Genomic DNA, 22880 nt, shown 5'->3' on the forward strand with positions numbered 1-22880 from the left:
TTTCAGATATTCCTTGTTCTTTAGAACTAGACGTATCTGAAACTTCTTGCAGTAAGTCTGCCTCTTCAAACATTTCATTTATTAAATAGTTTTCGGCTATCTGATCTTCTGTGTTTAATTTATTTTGCAATATTCCTGGTGATTTGCCTAAAATTATCATTCTTACTCCATATATTACTTCGAGTGGACTAGGATGATCGTATAAACCACCTCTAGTTTGAATCTGTGAAAATAGATTTTCTAAAGAATCCCGATTTACTTTACACGTTAAGATATAATGGTATTTAGGAAATTTTGAACTAAGGTCAAAAAATAAATCTTTAATAGATATAAGCATTCCTTTTTTAAATGTTTGAAGTGATTGTTTACATACACATCTCATACTTTCAATTATTCTGTAAGTATTATCAAGTATATTATTTTGTTCGGTTATGTTAATGCCATAAGCACATTTGGAGGGATAATCAATTTTGTAATGAAAATTGGGTGTTGAACTATTTGTAACATCAAACCATGCATTAATTGATGATATAAATTCAGAAGCTGCTAAATCATTTTCAATTTTAATATATGTTTTAATAGCAATAGCTGTAGAATTAGAAAATAATACACAAGCTAATCTAACATTTTGTCGTTGAAATTTTTGACACGTAATATGCTTTTCTTTTAATTTATGGCAAACTTTTATTTTATTAGAATCTATTTGAAGTAACTGTTGTAACGAGTTCTTGTTTATTAATGTATGATGTGAAGTTAGAAAACCTGTATCTAAAAACCAATTTCGAATGAGTTTTAACAAATGAGGTGCATCTGGAAAATAGTATATATTATTTCCATTACGAGGGCTGTTCGGAAAGTTTGTGGCCTTGCCTGTATGTGGCGCTGCGATCAATTTAATTTATGGCGGGAATAATTCAGCCATCTTTGCTAAAGATACAATATCAATTTCTGCTTGATTTGTCAAAAAGTTTTGCCACGACAGCTTAGCAGATAGTCAGTGTGCACATGCTTTGTCAAAAATGGAGGAAGACGGAGACTTGTGCGGTTATAAAATACCTGATGAAAAAAGCTCTCAAATCTCAAATCAAAGCTGACATGGATGAAGTTTTGGGAGAGTGCTCCTTTGTACACCACTGTGAAAAAATGAACAGCCCTTTTTAAATCTGACAGAGAGAGAGTGGAAGATAACCCTTGCAGCAAACGGTCATCAACTGCTGTCACTGAAGAAAATATTGACAAAGTCCACGATTTGGTGTTAGCAGATTGCTGTTTGAGAACGCGTGAGATAGCTGAGACAACAGGCATCTCTGTCGACCGAGTGCACCACATCCTAACCAAAAATTTGGGTATGACGAAGGTCTCAGCAAGATGGGTGCCGCATTTGCTGACTGCCGAGCAAAAACGTGTTTGCACTTTGATGTCAAAGAAGTGTTTGGACTTCTATTAGAAAAATCCACAGGATTTCTTGCGTCGGTTTGTGACTATTGATGAAATGTGGATCCACTACTACACTCCTGAAACAAAAGAATGGTCGAAGCAATGGAAACACCACAGTTTGCCACCACCAAAGAAGGCAAAGACAGTTCCATCAGCGGGGAAAGTGATGGCCTCGGTTTTTTGGTATGTTAAAGGCATCATCTTTATTGATTACCTAGAAAGAGGAAAGACCATCAATGCTGTCTATTACTGTGAACTTTTAGAAAAACTGAAGAAAGAAATCGAAGAAAAGAGGCCACATTTGAAGAAGAAAAAGGTTCTGTTCCAGCACGATAATGCACCTGCACATTATGCCAGAATCACTGAACAAAAGAGAAATGAACTTCGCTTCCTATTAGTTCCACATTCACCGTACTCAGCTGATTTGGCTTCCAGTGACTTCCACCTTTTTCCAAACCAAAAAAATTTCTTGGCTGGAAAGAGATTCCACTCAAACAACGAAGTCCTCTCTGAAGTGAACGAGTATTTTGCACACCTTGACAAATCAACCTATTGTGATGGCATAAAAAAGCTAGAACATCGTTGGAATAAGTGTATTGCTAACAAAGGAGACTACATTGAAAAATAAAGTTTTAATATTATTTTGTTTGTTGTTCTATTTGAGGCTGCAAACTTTCTGAACAGCCCTCGTAGATGGATGTATAAATTTAGTATTGAATATATTTATCCCTAGTTCCTTCCATAATCCTATATTTTGTCCACTGCAGTCACTAACAATAGCAACAACAGTACATCCTGCATCAAAAAGTTGTGAAATAACAGTAAATAAAAGTGTTTTTTTCATTTTAACTTCAAAATCCATGTAAACTGGTTGTTTCCACCATGCAAATTGTCCTCTTGCCATCATTACTAAAACTTGATTATTGGGTCCAATAACTTTATCCCTCACTTTATCATATTCATATGTATGCTTTACCTGAAATATCAGTAAAATGTTAAAACAGAAAATTAAAATAATTATTGAATTATATGGTTTTATCAATATGAGTACAGTATATACAGTATTTACCTTAATCTCAGCAAACTGAAGAACTAAGTTTTTTCTGTTCTGAACATTCAAAGTCTTTAATTTTCATGATGATTATAACATCATTTAATCTGCCTGACAAAGATTTATTTTTGAAGCCCATGGTCAGTGTTGAAACTGCAGGTAACGGGATATTCGTTTGATTTCTTAAGTATAAATATGATTTTACACTTAAATATCTCAAAGTAAATGCCAAATTCATATCTTCTTTCTTTCATTTAATTTTCTTTTTTCTCTCCAGCAGATTATATGTTTGTTTCTGTAAAGGTACCTTTCAATATTGATATAACAAAATCTGTTTTATTTTTTCATTCATTTTTTTAAATTTTTCTTGTTCTTTTTGAATGATGACAGTTTTACTTTTTCACAATTTCAGATTTCTTTGGATTGCTTGCATTCTTATCTCAATATGTTTAATCTTCATTTTTAAAATAGAATTTTCATGTTTTAATTTAAAATTAACATCATCTAAAGTTTTACAATCATTATAGATAAGAGATTCTTCTGGTTTATCCCGTTTATTTACATCTAAAAGTTTTCCTGTTTCTTTTTAATAAAAGATTTTTTTTTTCATTTGACTGCTTAATATTTTCACTCTCTATATTTCCTAAATTTACTGTCGGTAGTGAAGTTTTCTTTAGTTTAGGTCTTGCCAATAATCCTAATAATTCGGCTTTTAAATTTCTCTCGAAATCATTTTCTGTGAAATGATCGGAGCTAACGTGACAAGAATCAGGATTAAATTTTGTCTTTTCTTTCACAATTATGGATCCATTTTTTCTTATTGGATCTTTAGGAAATCTAAAATAACTAACTTTCCTGTTTAATAACTTTGTTTTACAATAGCCGTTATTACAAGTTGCAACAGCACACGTTGCTCCTGGCATCTAAAAATAAAAAAAATAATAAAATTTAGCCATTTTTTAAAAATTTTCTGAAATAAATCTATCAATCTTCCTTACACACCGGTGATTCAATCAAAAAATACACTTACGTAAAACCAGATAACCGGAGTGATTAGTATTCGGGTCGCAAACGTTTTCGTAGCCTCTTCTAGGCTCTTCTTCAGGCTTAGTAGTAATAAATTCGAATATATTCCTTTTTGAAAGAAACGAGTTTCGAATTCCGTCACGTGAAAACGTTCCAACATATTTTTTTTTTAACGAAACGATCGCCATTCTGTGTAGCGCGCATGCGCTTCGAAGCGGCGAAGATGTTAATGTTTACAAATTATCTTCCAGCAGGAACTGCCACGCTGCTGAAAGGGCCAACTCGTCATTGGAAGCTATGGAAATATACAGAGCAGGATGTAACACCACATGCATCAATTTTAAAGACGAGTTGGCCCTTTCAGCAGCGTGGCAGTTCCTGCTGGAAGATAATTTGTAAACATTAACATCTTCGCCGCTTCGAAGCGCATGCGCGCTACACAGAATGGCGATCGTTTCGTTAAAAAAAAAATATGTTGGAACGTTTTCACGTGACGGAATTCGAAACTCGTTTCTTTCAAAAAGGAATATATTCGAATTTATTACTACTAAGCCTGAAGAAGAGCCTAGAAGAGGCTACGAAAACGTTTGCGACCCGAATACTAATCACTCCGGTTATCTGGTTTTACGTAAGTGTATTTTTTGAAATAAATCTAATCGAGATATAATATTCTGAAATGGAAAAAAGTAGTATTAACATTTCTTACATAAAAATTATTATACAAATAAATAACACTACAATAAATTTATACTATATATAAAACATTTTTATATTTTGCATTTCTATACATGTAAATATGCATATTTTAAAAAGTTATATTAATTAATAATAAACAATATTTTTTTTTACATCTTGAGTTATTTTAAAAGTGTTACCATCCTGTTACAGACCCAGCTTATTATTTGTAGTCATCATTTCATCGTGCAGATACTATTTTTACACGTTAGAAAACTATTTTTAGTATTTTAAAGTACTTTAGTAATAAATATTTCATTTGTAATTATATTCTGTAATTTCTGCAGAACCAAGCGTAAAGAATACAACAGAACATCAAACGACTCTAGGAACACTTTTGTTACTTCCGTACAATTTTTATCGATATAATTATCGACATAATTGTGTTTAATAATAGTAATAACCATAGATATATTTACCTTCGAAGATTGAGTCTAAAAATGCTGAACAAAGTAACAAAAATAGTGAAATTCCAAAATTTTCTTGCCTGGCTTACTGTAGTGAAGCAGTCGCTTGACCACAGCTCGACTACGGATGACATATATCTGGAATTTGGCAGGAAGTGGCTAAATCGGCTGTATTAGCTAACCTTACATTCTAGGACCTTGGGTGGTGGTGTGGCTAGTTTTATAAATGGAAATAGCCTCCAACCATCTCAGTTGCTCAGGGAGAGGCGAAGTGATGACGATCCTCGATGTTCGTATATATACAGGGTGTTTTTTTTTAAACTGACGGTACTCAGAGACATCTGTAGAGCAATCTAACAGCCAGACTTGCCAAATTTGGGAGAGTGACTAAGGATGACATGGGAAAGAGATTTTGTGAAGAAAAAATGTAGTACCCAAATTCACCGATAGGGGTGAATTTGATGCTGTTGCAGCGAAACAGCTAAGAATTTGCATAATGCGCTGATAACACCTCAAAATGCAAATTCACAATGATGTAATTGACAGCAGCATCACTTAATTTGAGCTTAAAAGACAAGGACAAAAGTCTAAAGCATATTCCAGATGTCAGCAGAGTTCAACATGCATCTTTCGTTACCTCGATGTGCGTTGCTTGTGAAACTTTATTATCTGAACCAATCGAGCGCACCGTGCGTTCTTCGTGAGTTTAGAACCCATAACAACTTGCGCAGAGGTCCTCTATCAATTAATTCATTGAAAGACTTGATAAAGAAATTTGAAGAAACAGGATCGTTAGCAGTTCGACGTGGCAGAGGGCGGAAACTGGTGTCTGCACAGACAGTGATGTTGCTACTGCACTTGTTGAAGGTTCACAGGGGACCGTTGCTGGTAGTAGCAGCACCCGGGGAGTGGCACGACAATTGGAAATGGTGCCTTCAATGGTATGGCAAGTTCTGCGAAAAGTTCTCAAGTTCTATCCATACAAGATAGTCTCCTGCAAGAATTAAAACCAATTGACCATGCTACATGGTTGACATTTGCTCTGACGTTTCTTGCTGTTTCGCTGCAACAGTGTCAAATTTACCCCTATCGGCGAATTTGGGTACTCCTATTGTTTTTTTCGCGGGATCTCTTTTCCATGTTGTCCTTAGTCACTCTTCCAAATTTGGCGACAGTCCGGCTGTTAGATTGATCTACAGATGTCTCTGAGGCACTGTCAGTTTAAAAAAAAAAAACACCCTGTATATATATGTACCCGCCAAATGGGTTTATCCTATGTGTGTCAGGATGTACTTGTTTAACCCAGGACAAACTAGTTTGGCTTAAATACTTTAGGCTTAACTAGTTTGACTTAGACTGAACTGATTTATTTGTTGCAAGTGATAAAATAAACACGTTGGAACCTGTTAACACGGGGATTCCCCTCTCGCGCCCCTTTCTATCATGCTTTCATTGTCTATTTGCATTTTTTATGAACTATATAGGGTGCTGCATTTTTACAAAATAGCTACTTTATCTGGGTCATTTTTAACTAGTAATGTAAAATTAATCATATATTACTGTCCAATATAATGATATGTCATAAAAACAACACACTTCTGTACCTTAAAAGTACAATCACAGGATATTTTAATGCAAACACAAATGTTTTCGATCTACACAAGAGGTCTTCCTCAAGTTAAAGCGTTCTCAAATGGAATGTGTGAATGGAACATTCTTAAGATTATTTGAAAAACATATAAACAAGAATTTTTTAAATTCTTCGTTTATATGTCATATAGTTCATATTTTTTAAACATGAACTATATGATATATGCTGCTTAAATACCGTTCACTTATATATATATATACGAACATCGAGGATCGTCATCACTTCGCCTCTCCCTGAGCAACTGAGATGGTTGGAGGCTATTTCCATTTATAAAACTAGCCACACCACCACCCAAGGTCCTAGAATGTAAGGTTAGCTAATACAGCCGATTTAGCCACTTCCTGCCAGATTCTGGATATATGTCATCCGTAGTCAAGCGACTGCTTTAAATTGTTCTAGGAACCGTTCGAAGCAGTCTTACATACATTAAATTGTTATATATGGAGATAGCCAACAAACGCTGCTTTCGGATCACACACAGGAGAAGTCCAACCATCTTGGACATCCTCCTCAACAGGAAAGACTCTCCCAATCAGAACAGACTCCCATGTGTTTACTCCATCCCTCTTAAGGACCACAAGTGTGATAGGCACCTTATTTACATCAGTTCCACCAAATGCTCCTTGGGAGTTTGAATACATGAGCACTCTGCAGACATTCGGCATGGGAGGAACACTATGGCTCTTGCTGTTTATGCAACTGACCCTGACATTGAGGCCACCTTCAACCAAGCGAGGATCATCGCTTCTCCTCGAGCACCTGAGATGATTGGAGGCTATTTCCATGTATAAAACTAGCTGCACCATCACCTGCGTAAATTACAAAGAGGAGCTGAATTTGTCCGTCACCCAGCAGGCCGTCATGGACATTGATCTTTAATCACTGACTACCCACTTGGAATGCACATGTCCAATACAATGTTCTTGCACAAGATGTGGATTTGATTCTAATTTTAAATATTCATTTGTAATTCTTTCGTCCAATGGCTTCTTTAATTTTTAAAAATTAAAGAAGCCATCGGATGAAAGAATTACAAATGTTAATTGTGAAATATCATCACCAGGGGGAAGCTTTTCAAAATCTACATTTTCCAGTGCTTAATTTACACATTATTGGAAAATTTATGTTTTTTTTTTTTTTTTTAAAGGACTTTTTAGCGTTTCAGCAGCTAGTAGCCTACAAAGAAAGGTCGGTTGCCAGGATTTATTGTCTAAATCACAGAAAATTAATGGTGGTCCATGTTGGAGCAAACTACATCTTAAAATAATTTTTAAAAATTTAAATATTCATGTTCTGTTTTGTTCTATGTTCTGTTGCTTGTTTTTTTGTATCGCCTGAGGAAGAACTATTATTGTTTGAAAACGTTTGGAATATATTTATCTGTCATACCATCCACACTGGTAACAGATTCCAGGTATGTGATTGAAGTTCCGGTTAGGCACCTTGTTTCATGCTATGAGAATGTCGTCAATGTACCTGACATACAATGCTATGTCCTCTTGAAATTTAGGTAATATGGTATTCTCGTGTTTTCTGACCACTAATTCACAAAGTGTTTCTGATATTGGGCTACCCATAGGCACACCCCTTGTCTGTAGGGTTCCTATCTATAAAAATGGAACCCTGTTTTTGCAAGCTGAGAGATATTCTTCTGGCAAAGGTGGATGGCTCTTATAAGTATCTTCCTGATGTGTTAGATCTATCACACTTGATGGTACACTTGTCCTTCTTTGAATACGAAGAGGTCACCTATTTACAGACAAGGGGTGTGCCTATGGGTAGTCCAATATCAGGAACACACTGTGAATTAGTGGTCAGAAAACACGAGAATCCCATATTACCTAAATTTCAAGAGGACATAACATTGTACATCAGGTACATTGACGACATTCTCATAGTATGGAACAAGGTATCTTAACCTTGACTTGGTACTTGTTAATTTTATTGTTAAAATACTTGAGTTAAAATTACTCTTTTTTATCCGACTTCGAAAGAATTTTTAAAATTTTTATTTTACAGTTTATCATTGATTTCTTTGCCAGTAGTGGGAGAAATATCATGTCTAATGATAAGTTTACAGGTTCTTTCATAGATAATGAATGAGGTGGGGCAAATTACACATCCAAAATTGTCAGAAAGTAATCATGCCATTCATTTAAGGGCCGCAAAATTTAAACTGTCTTGGAATGCCAAATTTCCGTAGACACAGTTGATGAACAATGTTATGACTTGTTCGTATTATGTTGAAGCTGGAAAACACAACATATTTACAACTGGATACAGGTACTTTGCCAACAATTTTTTTCAAAAACATGTAAATCTAAAGGAGTGCAGAGCTAATACTCAAAATCTATCGTCAGGAATAAATACCGTATTTTACGGACTATAAGACGCACTTTTTTCTGCGAAAAATTGCCTCCAAAATTCAGGTGCATCTTATAGTCCGTAGCGTCTTATAGGTATTTTTTTTTAAAAAAATTGTTTAAAAATTAAGGTGCATCTTATAGTCCATAGCGTTTTATAGTCTGTAAAATATGGTGTGTGTTATGATTAACCCTTAGCCTGCCATTTGCCACGCCCCCTTATTTTGTAAAATGGCCAAGGTCAAAATAGGTGAATCAGGCAATATTATTTTAAAAATTCACTAAAAATTAAATTATTATTTTATTCATATGAAAAAAAATCACATATATTTATCAATATAGTTAGTTTTAAATACGACATATTTCGATAAAGTTTGTTTAAAAAATTTATGAGAAAAAAAAAATATATATATATATATATATATGATAACTGACATTCAGACTTGAAAATTTGTTACTATTTGTCAAAATTAACATTGCCTGGTTACTTCATTCTTATTGTCACTGAGCCAATATCACGTACAATATTGTTCTGTACAATTTGATATAACATTTATGCATGTACGTTTATTCGTTGTGAAATTATCGCACATTATATCAAACATTTGTTTAAAATCTAAACTTTATTCTGCTTTCAACTAATATAATAAACTAATATACTTTATTCATTTTATATCCAACAAGATTATTTATTTTCGTAATAAACATATGATTACCAGTAGCAATAGATGTAACATTTGCTGATATTTTAGATTTCAAAAAAAATTAAAAATTAAAAAAATATATAAAATATCGGAACTGAAGATCATAACTTGAATATTTATGATGCATTAACATATTATAGCTGAATAAACTGATTATAGCATTAATGAACTTATTATAGTAATATTATTGCATAAATATGCTAAAAATGAAATAAAAAATAATCAGAAAATGAAAAATTAAGGAAAAAACATCGATAATTAAAATTTTTTACATCGACAAAACACCATCTGGACAAAAATATGTGAAACAGACGATAAACAAGACGATATCGTCAAGTGCCGACATCTGTTGTCGATAAATTTTGTAAAAATCGATTTTTAACAGGGTAACGATGAATCGGTACCCTGGCCGTTTTGCGATACAATTAGGGTAATGATAGATCGGTACCCTGGCCGGGAAAGGGTTAATCTAATAAACTGGTTACTGTGCATAATCACTGGTTATTTTACAAAATAATTATTTGTGGTTAATATGATAAAATGCATGCAATTAATTATTTACCGTATTTTACGGACTATAAGACTCACCTGAATTTTGGAGGCAATTTTTTGAAGAAAAAAGCGCGTCTTATAGTTCATAAAAGATAGTATACTAGTTATTATACATTACAACCAAATCATTTTGGCCAAAGTGATAAATTATAAAGTGTGCAATATTTTTATTAGTATCATTTTTAAATGGCAACTTCCAACTTGTTGGAAGAGGACAAATTGTCATGATGTTTTGAATTAGAGCATTTCATCTTTTTGCAGTCAGTTTTTTTTAAATGCATTTTTCCTTGCAGTTTCTGTTGTCTATCATAGGCAGTCAAGAGTACAATTTTCTGGCACACTTGTAAAGAGAGACAATAACATTTGTTTTAAAAGAGGAAATTCAAATTCTTTTGACAAATAACAAACTAGTTCCTTGAATTCTTTTGAGCCAATGAGCCTTTTTTGTACTAATCTCTTATGTCTCACCATCAGCAGCCACCTGTAGAATGACCCTAAAATATTTCTGGAGCACCTTATTCCTTCTGTTGACATCAGAAACTCTGTTTTAGTGTCTCCAATCTTGCTCCTTGGAAACTTTCTGTCAGACATTTCTCATTTTCTTTGCCTGCAACTGCAATGCAATTCTGGCATCTCTTTTTCTTAATTTTATTGATTTTATCAGCAATAACATTCTTCCCTGAATTGACGCCATAGCTCTGTCTGAAAATGCCACTATTTAAATTAGAATCATCTCTATGCCATTGAATAAAAAATCCATTAATTTAGAGGAATTCTGCTAGGATTGGTAACATTGTGCATGCATGTAACCAGACATGGGAGGCATCAAGTATATTTGAGGCAGACTCAAACTTGCAGAAACATAAAAATATCTGCAAGTTAATATGCAAACATAAACATTTATCATACATAAATTTTGTTTCTACCAAAATATGTTACTATTAGAAAGTAGTACAGTCAATTCTGCTTATTGGGCCACCAGTTAATCGGGGCAGTCGCTTTATTGGGCCAAATCTCAAAGAACGGAAACCAGACTAATAAATTAATACCTAATTTAATTGCTTAATTGAGACAATAGCAGAAAGGAATTTAGCAATTTTTGATACATTTTAGTAATCTTCCGAAAATATGTAGGCACTACGTACACTAATGTTGTGTAGGCCTAACAGTTGGCAGAGACAAAGCAATTTTGTCTTTTGCTCGGCAGTTTGGTTTTTCTGGAGGGGGTCAGAATAGCTGGATATATCACACGGGAATTTTTTGTCTAAGGTGGATATGAATGCAAGTTACTGACCATGCTCTAGATTGGACCGGATGATCCCCTTAAAACCAAAGGGACAAAGATTGCTGGACAATTTCTCGAGGTCTCTCGATTGAGTTGGAAAACAGCTAGAGTTTCCTTGGAAGGTATTGTGTGCATAATTATGTCTATATTCAGACAGCAGCCATCAGATTGTTGAGACCATTATCAAGCTGGCAGATTCTATGGACACTCCCACCGAAGTTGCCCATTGCCAAGTAAAGGAAACTGTGCTCAAAGGAAGTTCATCCAAATTACTTTTGGATGAACCATTTTCTTTCTCCCTTTTTAGTTAGAACATGTTCTAACTAAAAAGAAAGAAAGGGAAAAATTGTTCGATCAAGAATGGATTTGAATGGTCAACCCTTATGTATGTCACTACTACAGGGTGACAATAATTAACCCGTACAAAGTTTGTAGCAATGCTGCAACTGAACTATTTTACATCACTAATTTGCATACTGTTGTGTTTAATTCTCCATGATTTCCTGCGCATGTAGATGCGCTTTCGTTGTAATAAGGGTTAGTTTTTTATTTTTTTAAGGATGGCAAACAAACGTTGTGCAATTTTAGAGCTATTCCGGCAAGGAAAACGACAATGTGAAATTGTTCATTTGCTCGGTGTTCCCAAAATGACCGTCTCAGATGCAGTTCGGCGATTTAAGGAGCTTGGCCACGATGGTGACCGTCCCGGATGTGGAAGAAAGCGCACTGTCAACACGTCTAGGAACCGCAAGATCATCAAAAAGTGAGTTGATTGACATGCAAAGGTCTCCATGAGAAAAATTGCTCACGAGATCGCAATCAATCTCGAATCGGTGCGGTTAATGGTGAAAAAGGAACTTGGACTCAAGCCCTACAAGTTCCAAAACGTTCAGCTTCTCACCAATGAAAACAAGTGCATGCGACTCCAAAGATGCCGCCAACTCAAGCGTCGGGCTGCAGGTCGACAATGGGAGCGCATTCTCTTCACAGACGAGAAGCTTTTCTCCATACAACAGGCGCACAACCAGGAACTGGTCTGCAGAGGCTCCCGGATGCTCAGCCGTCATTGAACATCACCAAAATCCAACGTCAGTCATGGTTTGGGGCGGAATTTGTGCAAGTGGCAAGACACCCCTTGTTTTTGTCGAATAAGGGGCCAAAATAAATCAAGATGTGTACCACAGTGACATTCTTGAGGCCGTGGCACTTCCGTGGGCTCAGCAGCATTTTGGCAGTGCGAAATGGACATTTCAACAGGACTCGGCGCCGGCACACAAAGCGAAAAAGACTCAGGAGTGGTGCAAGGCCCATTTTCCTGATTTCATCTCGTCTGTGGAATGGCCACCGTACTTGCCGGATCTGAACCCGATGGACTACAGCGTGTGGTCCATTTTGAAGGCCAGGGCCTGCACTAAGCGCCACAAAATTTGGAGTCGCTGAAGCAATCCTTGCGCCGAGAGTGGGACAAATTGTCTCCAGAAGAGCTGTGGCCCATCGCCAAGAATTTCAAAACACGTTTGGGGCTCTGCATCAAGGCAAAAGGAGGCCACTTTGAAACTGGCTGAAAATCTGGTTAATACATAAAGTATTGTCACTGCTATCTACTGTTATTTTCCTAATTTTTATTTCTTTAATAAATTTACGATGCAAAAAACTTGTACGGGTTAATTATTGTCACCCTGTAATATTTGGCAACACTAGCATTTTGCAAATTGGTTATCTATCGTCATGAGTCTGGCAAATTTATAGTACAAATATTTTCTGTATTTTGGTTTAATAAAGCATTAAAATAGGTACCTAATTATTACTTTTTACCTACTTATTTATTTACTTACATATTACATATTCTATTATAGAATTTATTATTAGTTTGTTTAATTGGGGCAGCCGCTTAATTGAGCCAAAATGGATCCCAATCTGTTCCAATTAAGCGGAATTGACTATTTAATTTTAGATATTTTTATTATATATTATTTCATACAAAAAAAAAAATAGAAATAATTACTATAATTAACTTTTTTTATTTTATTTCAGCCAAATGATAAAATAATATATGTTGCTGGAGCATTTGATTTATTTCGTATCCTTTAACATGGGTGTTTTTCTATTTGAAAATGGTTTTCTGTTTCAATGTCTTACAATTACAATAAACTTCTGACAGGAGCCTTTCCATGCCAATAAAATGCCACCAGTAGAGGATTGGCTAATGGATTATGAATGGAGCATTAAAAACCTTGTATTTGACCTCCCACATTACAAGTCCTACTAAAATGGCTGATAAAGACAACCTCATGGGAACGCTGCATTTTTGGAGATATTGCATATCTAGATACTATGGATATTCCAATACCACAAAAGTATAGATACCAGTATCATATTGGGTATTGAAACTGGAAATTTTTCCAGCTGTCATTGTTCAGTCTGTTATGTTGCTCTCCAGTTGTTTTCATTGCTGAGAAGTTACACCTATTCCTCTTTTTGCATGGTGGATACATTCAAAAGACTGCCATGTAAAAAAATTGCGTAAACAGTACAGTACATGCATTCAGTAGGAAAATGGTTGATAGTAGGGTTTGTCAGTTTTGAAAAACTGGTTTTTTGAAGAAATTTGTATAATTTGAAAACTGAGTTTTCCCAAGTAGAAAAATCAGTTTTTGAGCCTTAAAACATAAAAATTAATTATTTGATTATAAACATCAACATTGTCTCTGGCATAAAATGGGAATATTGTTAAATACTAAGTTTCATACTTAACTACAAAACAAAAAAAATCTCCCTATGACTAAAAGGTGTCCAATTCAGCTCAATTCATGCCCTGAATGAGACCTTATCAGAGCTGTAGAGCATATCCATAGAAGCAAAAATGTCAAAGGAACGATACCTCTACAAGCAACCGTTTGCGAGTACAACCTCTCAAAATCGGGTTATGTAAGATCAATTACGTAAATATCTTCAAAAACTTGAAAAAACTTTGTCCAGCCCTAGGACACTAAAGTAGTTTTTAGTGTTAGAAGGTACAAACAGAACAACAAAAAATTATAGACATTCTTTGCTTTCTAAATTCATATTTTCTTAGGAAAAATAAGAAATAAAATAATATTTTGTAGGCATTCATTGTTGTTCATTTTTCTTAATGGTTTTCTATAGAATAAATTTTATATTTTAATGTGATAGTGTAGCATTTTTTTGTTTTGTTTTGTGTAGATGTTGGTTGATTATATTTTGTTATATTCTTGAAATGTTATAGAAATTAAATAAATTAAAGTTTTAAAATAAGTTGTAAATATCTCTTATTTTTTTTTTTTTGGGTAAAAATTCAAAAACCAGTTTTAACTGGTTTTGTAGAAAAGTTGAGATTCGAAAACCAGTTTTTTAAAAAGTCAATTTTTGTATAAATCCTACTTTATAAGATCCACAACTTGAATGGCATGAAAAAATAAGCAATTTACAAAAGAAACACAAACTTTTTACTCTAACATTATTTATTGTTAACATTATTTGTACATAAATGTAGTAAACATAAAGTAGCATAGAAAACAAAATCAACATACAGTATTCTCTGATGTGCATATAGTACTGTACTGTGCTTAAAAAATAAACTCTTGATTTCAACAAAAATAGTAACTTGAATAAATGCTCAGAGTTTTAAATATTATTACTCAAACACCTTATGCCTCTGAGAAATTAGTTTTAATTTGAAACTAATTTTATTATTGTTCTTATTATTGTTTATATTTTAAATGGAATGTTCCAACTGTTTTAAAAATTTGAATTTTGTTGCATATACAGTAGAGCATTGATTATCCAACCCCCGATTAACCGACTGTGTTCTAGTCGGCAAATTCAAATGGGTTCTGGTAGAGAAACTTCACTGACTTCGGCGTTAAACTATTTTTTTTTTATTATCACAAGCACTTTCGACGAGTTTATAATCGTCGTCTTCAGGTGAAACGAATTATTTTAAAAAACGAACGTGCAGAATGTTCTAAGGAGAACAGAATTTTTGAATTCAAAAACAGGCATCCGGTAATTCCGCTACGAACGCGCAAAAAAGATGTTGGCATGTTTGAAAATCATAAATCTACGGTGTGGGCGGCACATGCGTGGAACTGACACCGCGATGGCGATACGATGTTAGGCGCGTTTCGTTGTTTAAGCGCCGATATAATGCTACCCACACTCCGGGTAGATCTAGAGTGGGGACATTACATGCTTCCGTAGTGGCTGTGAGAAGCGCTTCCCAGATGAGTACAAGCTTTCGATTGCTGCAACACTTTATTATTTCCGTTCTGGACCACAGGGGGTTGTAGCCTTGCTCGAGAACTTTTTTAGCGAGCTCTGTGGTATATTTTCCCTTTGCTACATCATCCTGATGCTCTGCTAGACGGGAGGCGAGCATTCTTGTTGTTGCTCCTATGTATCTTGTGCTAGCTCCCGTTTCCGGATTTTCTAGGTGTATTGCGTAGACTCCTGATTTTTCTAAAGTAGTTAGCTTGTCACGATCATTACAGATGCACCTACGTAGGTTTGGTAGAGGGGTTATAGGTAGATTGTAGTTGTACCGCCGAAAGATGCGACTGATGCGTATAGAGGGTGGTCCGAGATACGGGAACGGAATCTGGATCGTGGATGTTTTTTCTTTTTTGTGCAGTGTGGTACGTGGGAATAGGGACTCCTTTACCTTGCGGAGTACATGCTCGTATTTGCCACGCGTGAATCCTGCACGAGATACCGCTAGTCTGACAATGTCTAATTCACTTTTTATTGCTATCTGCGTCGACGGAAGTAATAGCGCCCTTCTAACAAGTGCAACAATGGCGGCATTGATATGTCTCGATGGTTGGAAAGCATCTGCTGGGATAGATAATAGACGGTAACTCGTTAGATTTGTGATGAACTGCAAACTGCGGCTCCTCAACCGACTTTTTTATGCACAAATCCAAGAATGTTATTGATTCATCCTGCTCTTTCTCCCAGGTGAAACTGATCGTGGGGTATATGCTTGCTAGTTGCTGCACAAATTTGAAAAATTCCTCCTCTGTATTCTCCCATATTATTAAGATATCATCGACATAGCGCAGATACAGTGACGGATAACTGACGGCAAGAGGGGAGTGGAAGATTCTACGCTCGATTTCTCTCATAATGAGCTCAGCTAAGACTGCAGATAGCGGGGAGCCCATAGGAACTCCTTGCCTTTGCAAGTAGATGTTCTTGTTGAAAAGGAAATAGTTGTGCTCGGTGATGAAAGTTAGGGTGTCACGTATGTCTAGCACCTGTTGTATGTTAAAACCTTTTCTGATGATCAATGCGTTGGCAAGCATTACGACCTCGCAAACAGGCAGAGATGGGTATAATGACACCACATCCAATTTGTAGAAAGTATAGGAGCTTTGGGGCGTTCTACTAAATTCAAATGTCCACTAGTGATGTGGTGCTACAATATTTGGTTATGTCTTGGCTACTTTAATATTATTTTTGTTAAATTTTTGCATGTTTTAGCTGGCAGCACTGGCTCGACCACGAAAGGGAGACTAGTATTTAAACTAGGCCTAATACACTATACTAATAATGTATTTTTTCATACTTTTCGGTTATCCGACTTTTCAGTTATCCGACCAACCCCAGTCCCCAATTAAGTCGGATAAGCGATGCTCTAGTGTATACATTAGAACTTAGAACCTGTGTGAGAAAACATTCCAAATCTTAAATTGCCTGAAGATGACCTGTGGAACAGGTGGAAAATGTTTGCAATATTATAAATTACTAATTTCTCAGAGGCATAAGGTGTTTGAGTAATAAAAAATAGTAACATTTTTTAACAATAACACAATTTTAATGAAAAGTTAAATTTAAAAAATTTCATATAAAGTGTTTTTATCTGTGTAAAAAATCAATTGCATAAAAAGGTTAGTTTTGTTTTGTGGACTGCGTTATTTCAAAATCACATAAAAAGATGGATAGATGTACAGTACTCTACTTATTACAATGAACTGAGCCCCAGAGCAGCAATTAATATTTTTTACTTAGCTAGGATTCAATTCCCCGGAGTATCTGGTCCAGAAGTCAGAGTATCAGTTAGTACTTCAGTTTACATTCGTATGATGTCTTATGTATACAAAAGAAGCCTCATATCTACAGTGCTACTATGTGGGTGCTACTCTATACACAGGATAGGGGTGGATAAGAAATTGTTGAAAAGGTAAAACAGTGTCTTTACATTGAAAGTTCTTTATTGTGTTCAAATTATACAAATGTCAGTGCAAACATGTATATACAAATTGTAGTTCATTTTAAACATCATTGATGGACCAAGTTAATTAACAAACAAAAATTCTGCATAATGTCTACTATTATTAAATAAATATGTAGTTAATTAGAACTCTAAGCATATATAGATTCTGGAAATGAAATTTGATGTAATGTATTTATTGATTTTTGGTCATTAATATGTTTTATATAAATTTAACTGAACCAAAAAATAGTGTAAAATTCCATTTTGGTTTCTGATTTGGCTGCAAAATCTGGTTTTGAGCAGACCTTACCTGTCTATAAAAAATGTAACAATTAGGGATTGCAATTGCTGGATCCAACACATTCTTCAGTCTGCTGGATCCAGCGCTGTGGATCTGCAAATACTCAATTAACTTTCTAAATAATGATGCAAAAGTCTGCGTTGTTGGTGTTGCCGCTTTGCTATGTGCGCTGTCACTTGGTGGTGAGAACGACATTACTGTTCAGTGCAGCACGTGCTACACCCCCTCTCTACACCACACCGCCTCTCCTTTTACTTCTGCTGATCTAATTGCCAAGTTGACTTCCTGCTCTCGCTAAATAAAGTGTCTTTGTGCTAAATAAAATAAGTAACTCCTCTTCTAGTCCTGGTGCTTTATTCTAATTTACGGTCCATTGTGACGTCAATGAATCATGTGACGGAACAACTGCAGTTTAAGCCTATGAGGAGCTGCAGTCTTGCAAGAATAGAGGGTGCTGCCATACAATATAAATTAAATGAAAATTGAATTACAATTGAATCGCACCCAGATAACTCATCACTCATCAGTTACGTAGTCAGTTTTTTGTGGTCTCGGCCGACTTACATAGGCATTAATGTTATTAACCTTAAAAAACTCGGTTTACTCGACATTAACTCATCATCACTGGATAAATCAACATACTTTTTCTGTTTCACACTTTAGAATTCTGATAAGTCGACTCCTCCCCTGAAAAATGAGTTCACACCACACAGCTTACTGTGTGGTGTGAACTCATTTTTGTAGAGTGTAGTAAGTATTTTCACACTTATTGTACAGTGTGAACTAATTTTTTCAGGAGGGGAGTCGACTTATCAGATGTCTAAAAAGTGTGAAACAAAAAGTATGTTGATTTATCCAGTGGTGACGAGTTAAACGATGTTGAGTAAACCGAGTTTTTTAAGGTTAATAACATTAATACCTATGTAAGTTGGTTGGGACCACAAAAAGCTGACTACGTAACCGAGTGACAAGCTATCCGAGTGTTGACTTATGTGAAGTCGACTGTATTTACCACAAAAACAGCTCTAACGATTTGGATCAAACTTGGTTAGTTTAGTGCTGCTTCAGCTGCTTGGCAATAAAATTTATTAGGTATGTATATTTATGAATCAAAAGTTCTTAATTTATTTTTTCAAATATGCCAGTTCAGTCAGTTTACAATTGCATAATAGTAATATAACTGTACAATTCTAATTCATACTGAATAATGTCTCTTACAAAGCCAAGTCAGCAAGAGAAATGTGGTGAGAATGATGATGATAAAAACTTGTGGGACTATTTTAAAAAAATGGATGATAGTCAAAGTGCAAAATGCTTATTATGTTCAAAAACTTTGCTGATTAGTAACCATTCAATGACAGTCTTAAAAGGCCATCTACAAAAAATACACTGTGTCAATGTTACTTCTGCAAACAGCAAATTACCACTTTGTAATACAGATAAAGTAGTTCCATCGTTGGTCTTGTTCCAAAGTTCTAAAGCGGTTTGTTCATTTCAAAAAATTTTTTGGTTCGTAAAAGGATTTTAACTGTTGTTATCTACCTGACAAAGATGAAAATAGTTTCATTGAAAGCGCTAGTAATTATAGCGATATTCATACATAGTTTAACGCCTGAATGTTAATTTTCTCGTCTCTTGCCTATTCAGTGATCAGCGTGAAGTTCACCATCGTTACAATTAATTATTTCTATCTGAAGTGTTAAATTGAACCAAAGTTAAGTTTACCACCTAAATGTGTAAGAAGTTTTACTGATTTATAGTGACCAGTCCAAGTAATAAAAGCTTCTTAAGTATTTAAAAAAATGTTTTATTTCTTTAAAAAAAAAAAACCATAAATTGCTGGATAGACAGACAGACAGATAACACTTTATTGCACCAAAAATACATCTGCACTGGATCCAGCTGGAATGATTTTGGTCCAGCAAAAATCCAGCTGGATTGAAAACACTGCTGGATTGCAATCCCTGGTAACAATCAATGTTCCCTCTAATTTTTTTTTTGTAGGTGAGCAGAACATATACTCTTCTGAGCAAAAAAAAATTTTCTGAGCATATATGTATAAAATCTTATTTTTTTTCTATAAAAATTAAAATAATTATGAAGTAGAGATTAAAATTCATTTTAAAACATACTTCCATTCAAAATATCTTTTGTCAATGATTTAATGTATTTAATCAAAATATACGTAGCAATAATCATGTTGCAGACAAAGTGAGAAATAAGTAAACAGCAATTGAAATCAGTGTGCATGCTCGCCTGCTTGGTGCATAAATTCTCGTGCGCGGAAACAATTTGAGCAGTGCGCAGCCGCGCAGTTTAGAGGGAACATTGGTTACAATGCCAGATCTGATACCCAAAGTAGAGTATAATACTGGTATTGGTATTGGTATTGGTATTGGTATTGGACCAAAAGTATTGAGTACAAAATGTACTCTGTATTGAAGAAAAGTATCAGTAGTATCGGGACATCCTTACCAGGAATAATACATGTATATTTAGCCAAACAGATTGATTCAAAAAATTATAAAATATAAATCCAGAATGATCCAAAAATGATGTAATGAGTAAGATAATATAAAAGTAAGGTATAAAATGAATTGAGGTATTCTCTAATTAGATATTAAAACTTTCAGGAACTATTGCCATACTCGTATATGATAAACATCTAGTAATAAAATGCAACAGCAGTTATTACTCAGATTATTTCTTATTTAAGACAATTAGTCAATTGTGAGCAGTTGATGTTTTTAATATTCAGCACAGTATACCTTATGTTTTGGCTGATTATTTGCCATATGTATCATTAAACTTTCAGCATTTAATGTTCCAAATGAAAAATAAATATTTTTTGATAATTTATCTAGTTTCAATTTATATCATTTATAATTTACTTTAGAAGTTGTTATTACAACATACAATGAAAACTTAAAAGGTGAATGATTTGCTGTTTAAGAACTGTATAAATTTTTTGAAAATTCTGTAATAAAGTATATAAGAAAGTAATTGACATAGTTTGAAATGAAAGATGATATTACATCATTAAAAGTAAATTTTTAACAAATTGATTGGTAAATTGAACAGCACAAATTATCAATATATAAAGTCACTTCTGAAAATGCTTTATATTACTCAAATATATTTTTAATTTTAAAAAAAATCAATATTAGCAAACGACATAAATTTTGAAAATTGTAATAATTTATATTTTTAGATTAAAATACAAAATATATGCTATTTTTGCTTAGTTAAATAAAAATAAAAGCATTAAACAAATAAAATAATTATTTTTTAATCATATATTTTAATATGCATTGAATTATATAATAAAAATACAGACATGAAAATGTCTTCTAATCACCTTAATTAGTGCAATTACTGTAGTAATTATTATATTCAATCATACCAAGTTTTTCATTTTAATTGTATATACTTACATTTTAATAAAAGTATACAAGAATGAAATTTTATGTTTACCAGTTACATTGCTTGAAAAAAGTAATTATTTCTTAACTGAATAAGATATTGGTCATTTAGATTTTCTTGAAAAAGCAAAAGAAAAAGGTGATTATTTAATTGTTGGACTCCATACAGATCCTGTAAGTTATCAACATGAAATCAATTTTGAATGTTTTGTTCATTGTTACTTTTATAAATAAATGTGTTTTTATTTCTAGGTGGTAAATTGTTATAGGGGAAGCAATTATCCAATAATGAATTTACATGAGAGAGTACTGAGTGTTTTGGCTTGCAAGGTTAGTAAATTTAAAATTTACCATAATGTAAAATTGATAGTTGTCAACTAAAATAAAATTAGTATGTTTACATATTTATATAAACATGCTACATTTTGTTTTTAAATTTTATTCATAACCTATTGAAATTTGCTATTGAAATTTGATTCACTTGTACATAAAAAAGTATATAGCTAAGTGATCATTATCTGGAAAGATGATAAATGGACAAATATATTTGTAGATTAAAGCTGCTGATTTATGTCTTCATTTTAGTGTAATGAAATAGGGAAAAAAGTTTAATACAGTAGATTTGCTTCATGGTAACCTTTTAGAGGTCAAAGACATTACATTTTCCAAATATTTTTTGTTCTGGTGAAAAGATATCAATTAAATTATACAATTTCATGTCTAGATAAAAAAAGTATTATGAAACTTAATATAATTTTAAAGGATAGTTTTTATTTCAAATAATTTAAAAAGTAAACAAAAACATCACTACATAAATTTGTCACAACAAACTACTTCCAACAACCTTTACTCTGCAGTTAAATTATTTTTTTAATTTCATAAATTTGTCTTTAATAATTGATAAATTAGAAAAACAAAAAATCAATGGTTACTAGATTTTATGAATGTGCATTATTATTATTATGTTGGGTTAAGTGAGATATACTCGGTTAACACCGGTGGCTGTGTACTATGCCGACCAAAGTCAAGGCATAGTAACCAAAACAGAAATTAAAGAAGTGTATCAGTGTGTGTGTCTGTATTCAGGAATTTTCTCACAATATGACATGTATTCAATATAGTGGCCTTCTGCATTGTGATGTATGTGTTTCTATTCAATTCTAATGTGCCCAGGCTTTTGTGTAGTGTGTGTGGTATGACACCTGTAGAGGAGAGAACAACAGGTACAATAAGCACCCTATCCATCCTCCACAGATGCCTTATTTCCTGGGCGAGTTCTGTGTACTTGCTAATTTTTTCAGTGCATGCGTTTTGTATATTGTGAGTGTTTGGAATGGATATGTCTATAATGTATGTGATTTTATTGTGTTTGTCAATGAGTGTGATGTCTGGTCTGTTGTGGTAAATTGTTTTATCTGTGATTATGGCTCTGTCGTAGTACATTTTGTGCGTGTTGTTTTCCAATACTGTCTGTGGAATGTATTTGTAGTATGGTTCGTGGATGTCTGCTAATTTGTGTTTCTTTGCAAGCTCTTGGTGTATTATATTTGCTACTTGGTTATGTCTGTGTAAATAATCTGTCTGTGCCAAGAGCTTGCAACCAGAGGTGATGTGTTGTATAGTTTCTGGCATGATGTGACATTTTCTGCATGTGTCATTTGTGAGTGTTGCATCTTTGAGTATGTGTTTTCTGTAGTTTTTAGTATTTATG

General features: G+C 33.9%; 1 protein-coding gene across 1 annotated transcript in view; it reads left to right on the forward strand.

The window, feature by feature from the left end:
- Pect (phosphoethanolamine cytidylyltransferase) overlaps positions 1–22880 on the forward strand; it is a 125058-nt gene that overhangs the window by 67043 nt on the left and 35135 nt on the right. Inside the window, exons 10-12 of the mRNA XM_067272359.1 lie at positions 13246–13291; positions 21267–21343; positions 21422–21499. Coding sequence (XP_067128460.1) covers positions 13246–13291; positions 21267–21343; positions 21422–21499 — 201 coding nt within the window. The remainder of the gene's footprint in view (positions 1–13245; positions 13292–21266; positions 21344–21421; positions 21500–22880) is intronic.

Source organism: Centruroides vittatus, unplaced genomic scaffold (genome assembly GCF_030686945.1).
Source record: "Centruroides vittatus isolate TY-2023 unplaced genomic scaffold, ASM3068694v2 contig_436, whole genome shotgun sequence".
Classification (NCBI taxonomy): Eukaryota; Metazoa; Arthropoda; class Arachnida; order Scorpiones; family Buthidae; genus Centruroides; species Centruroides vittatus.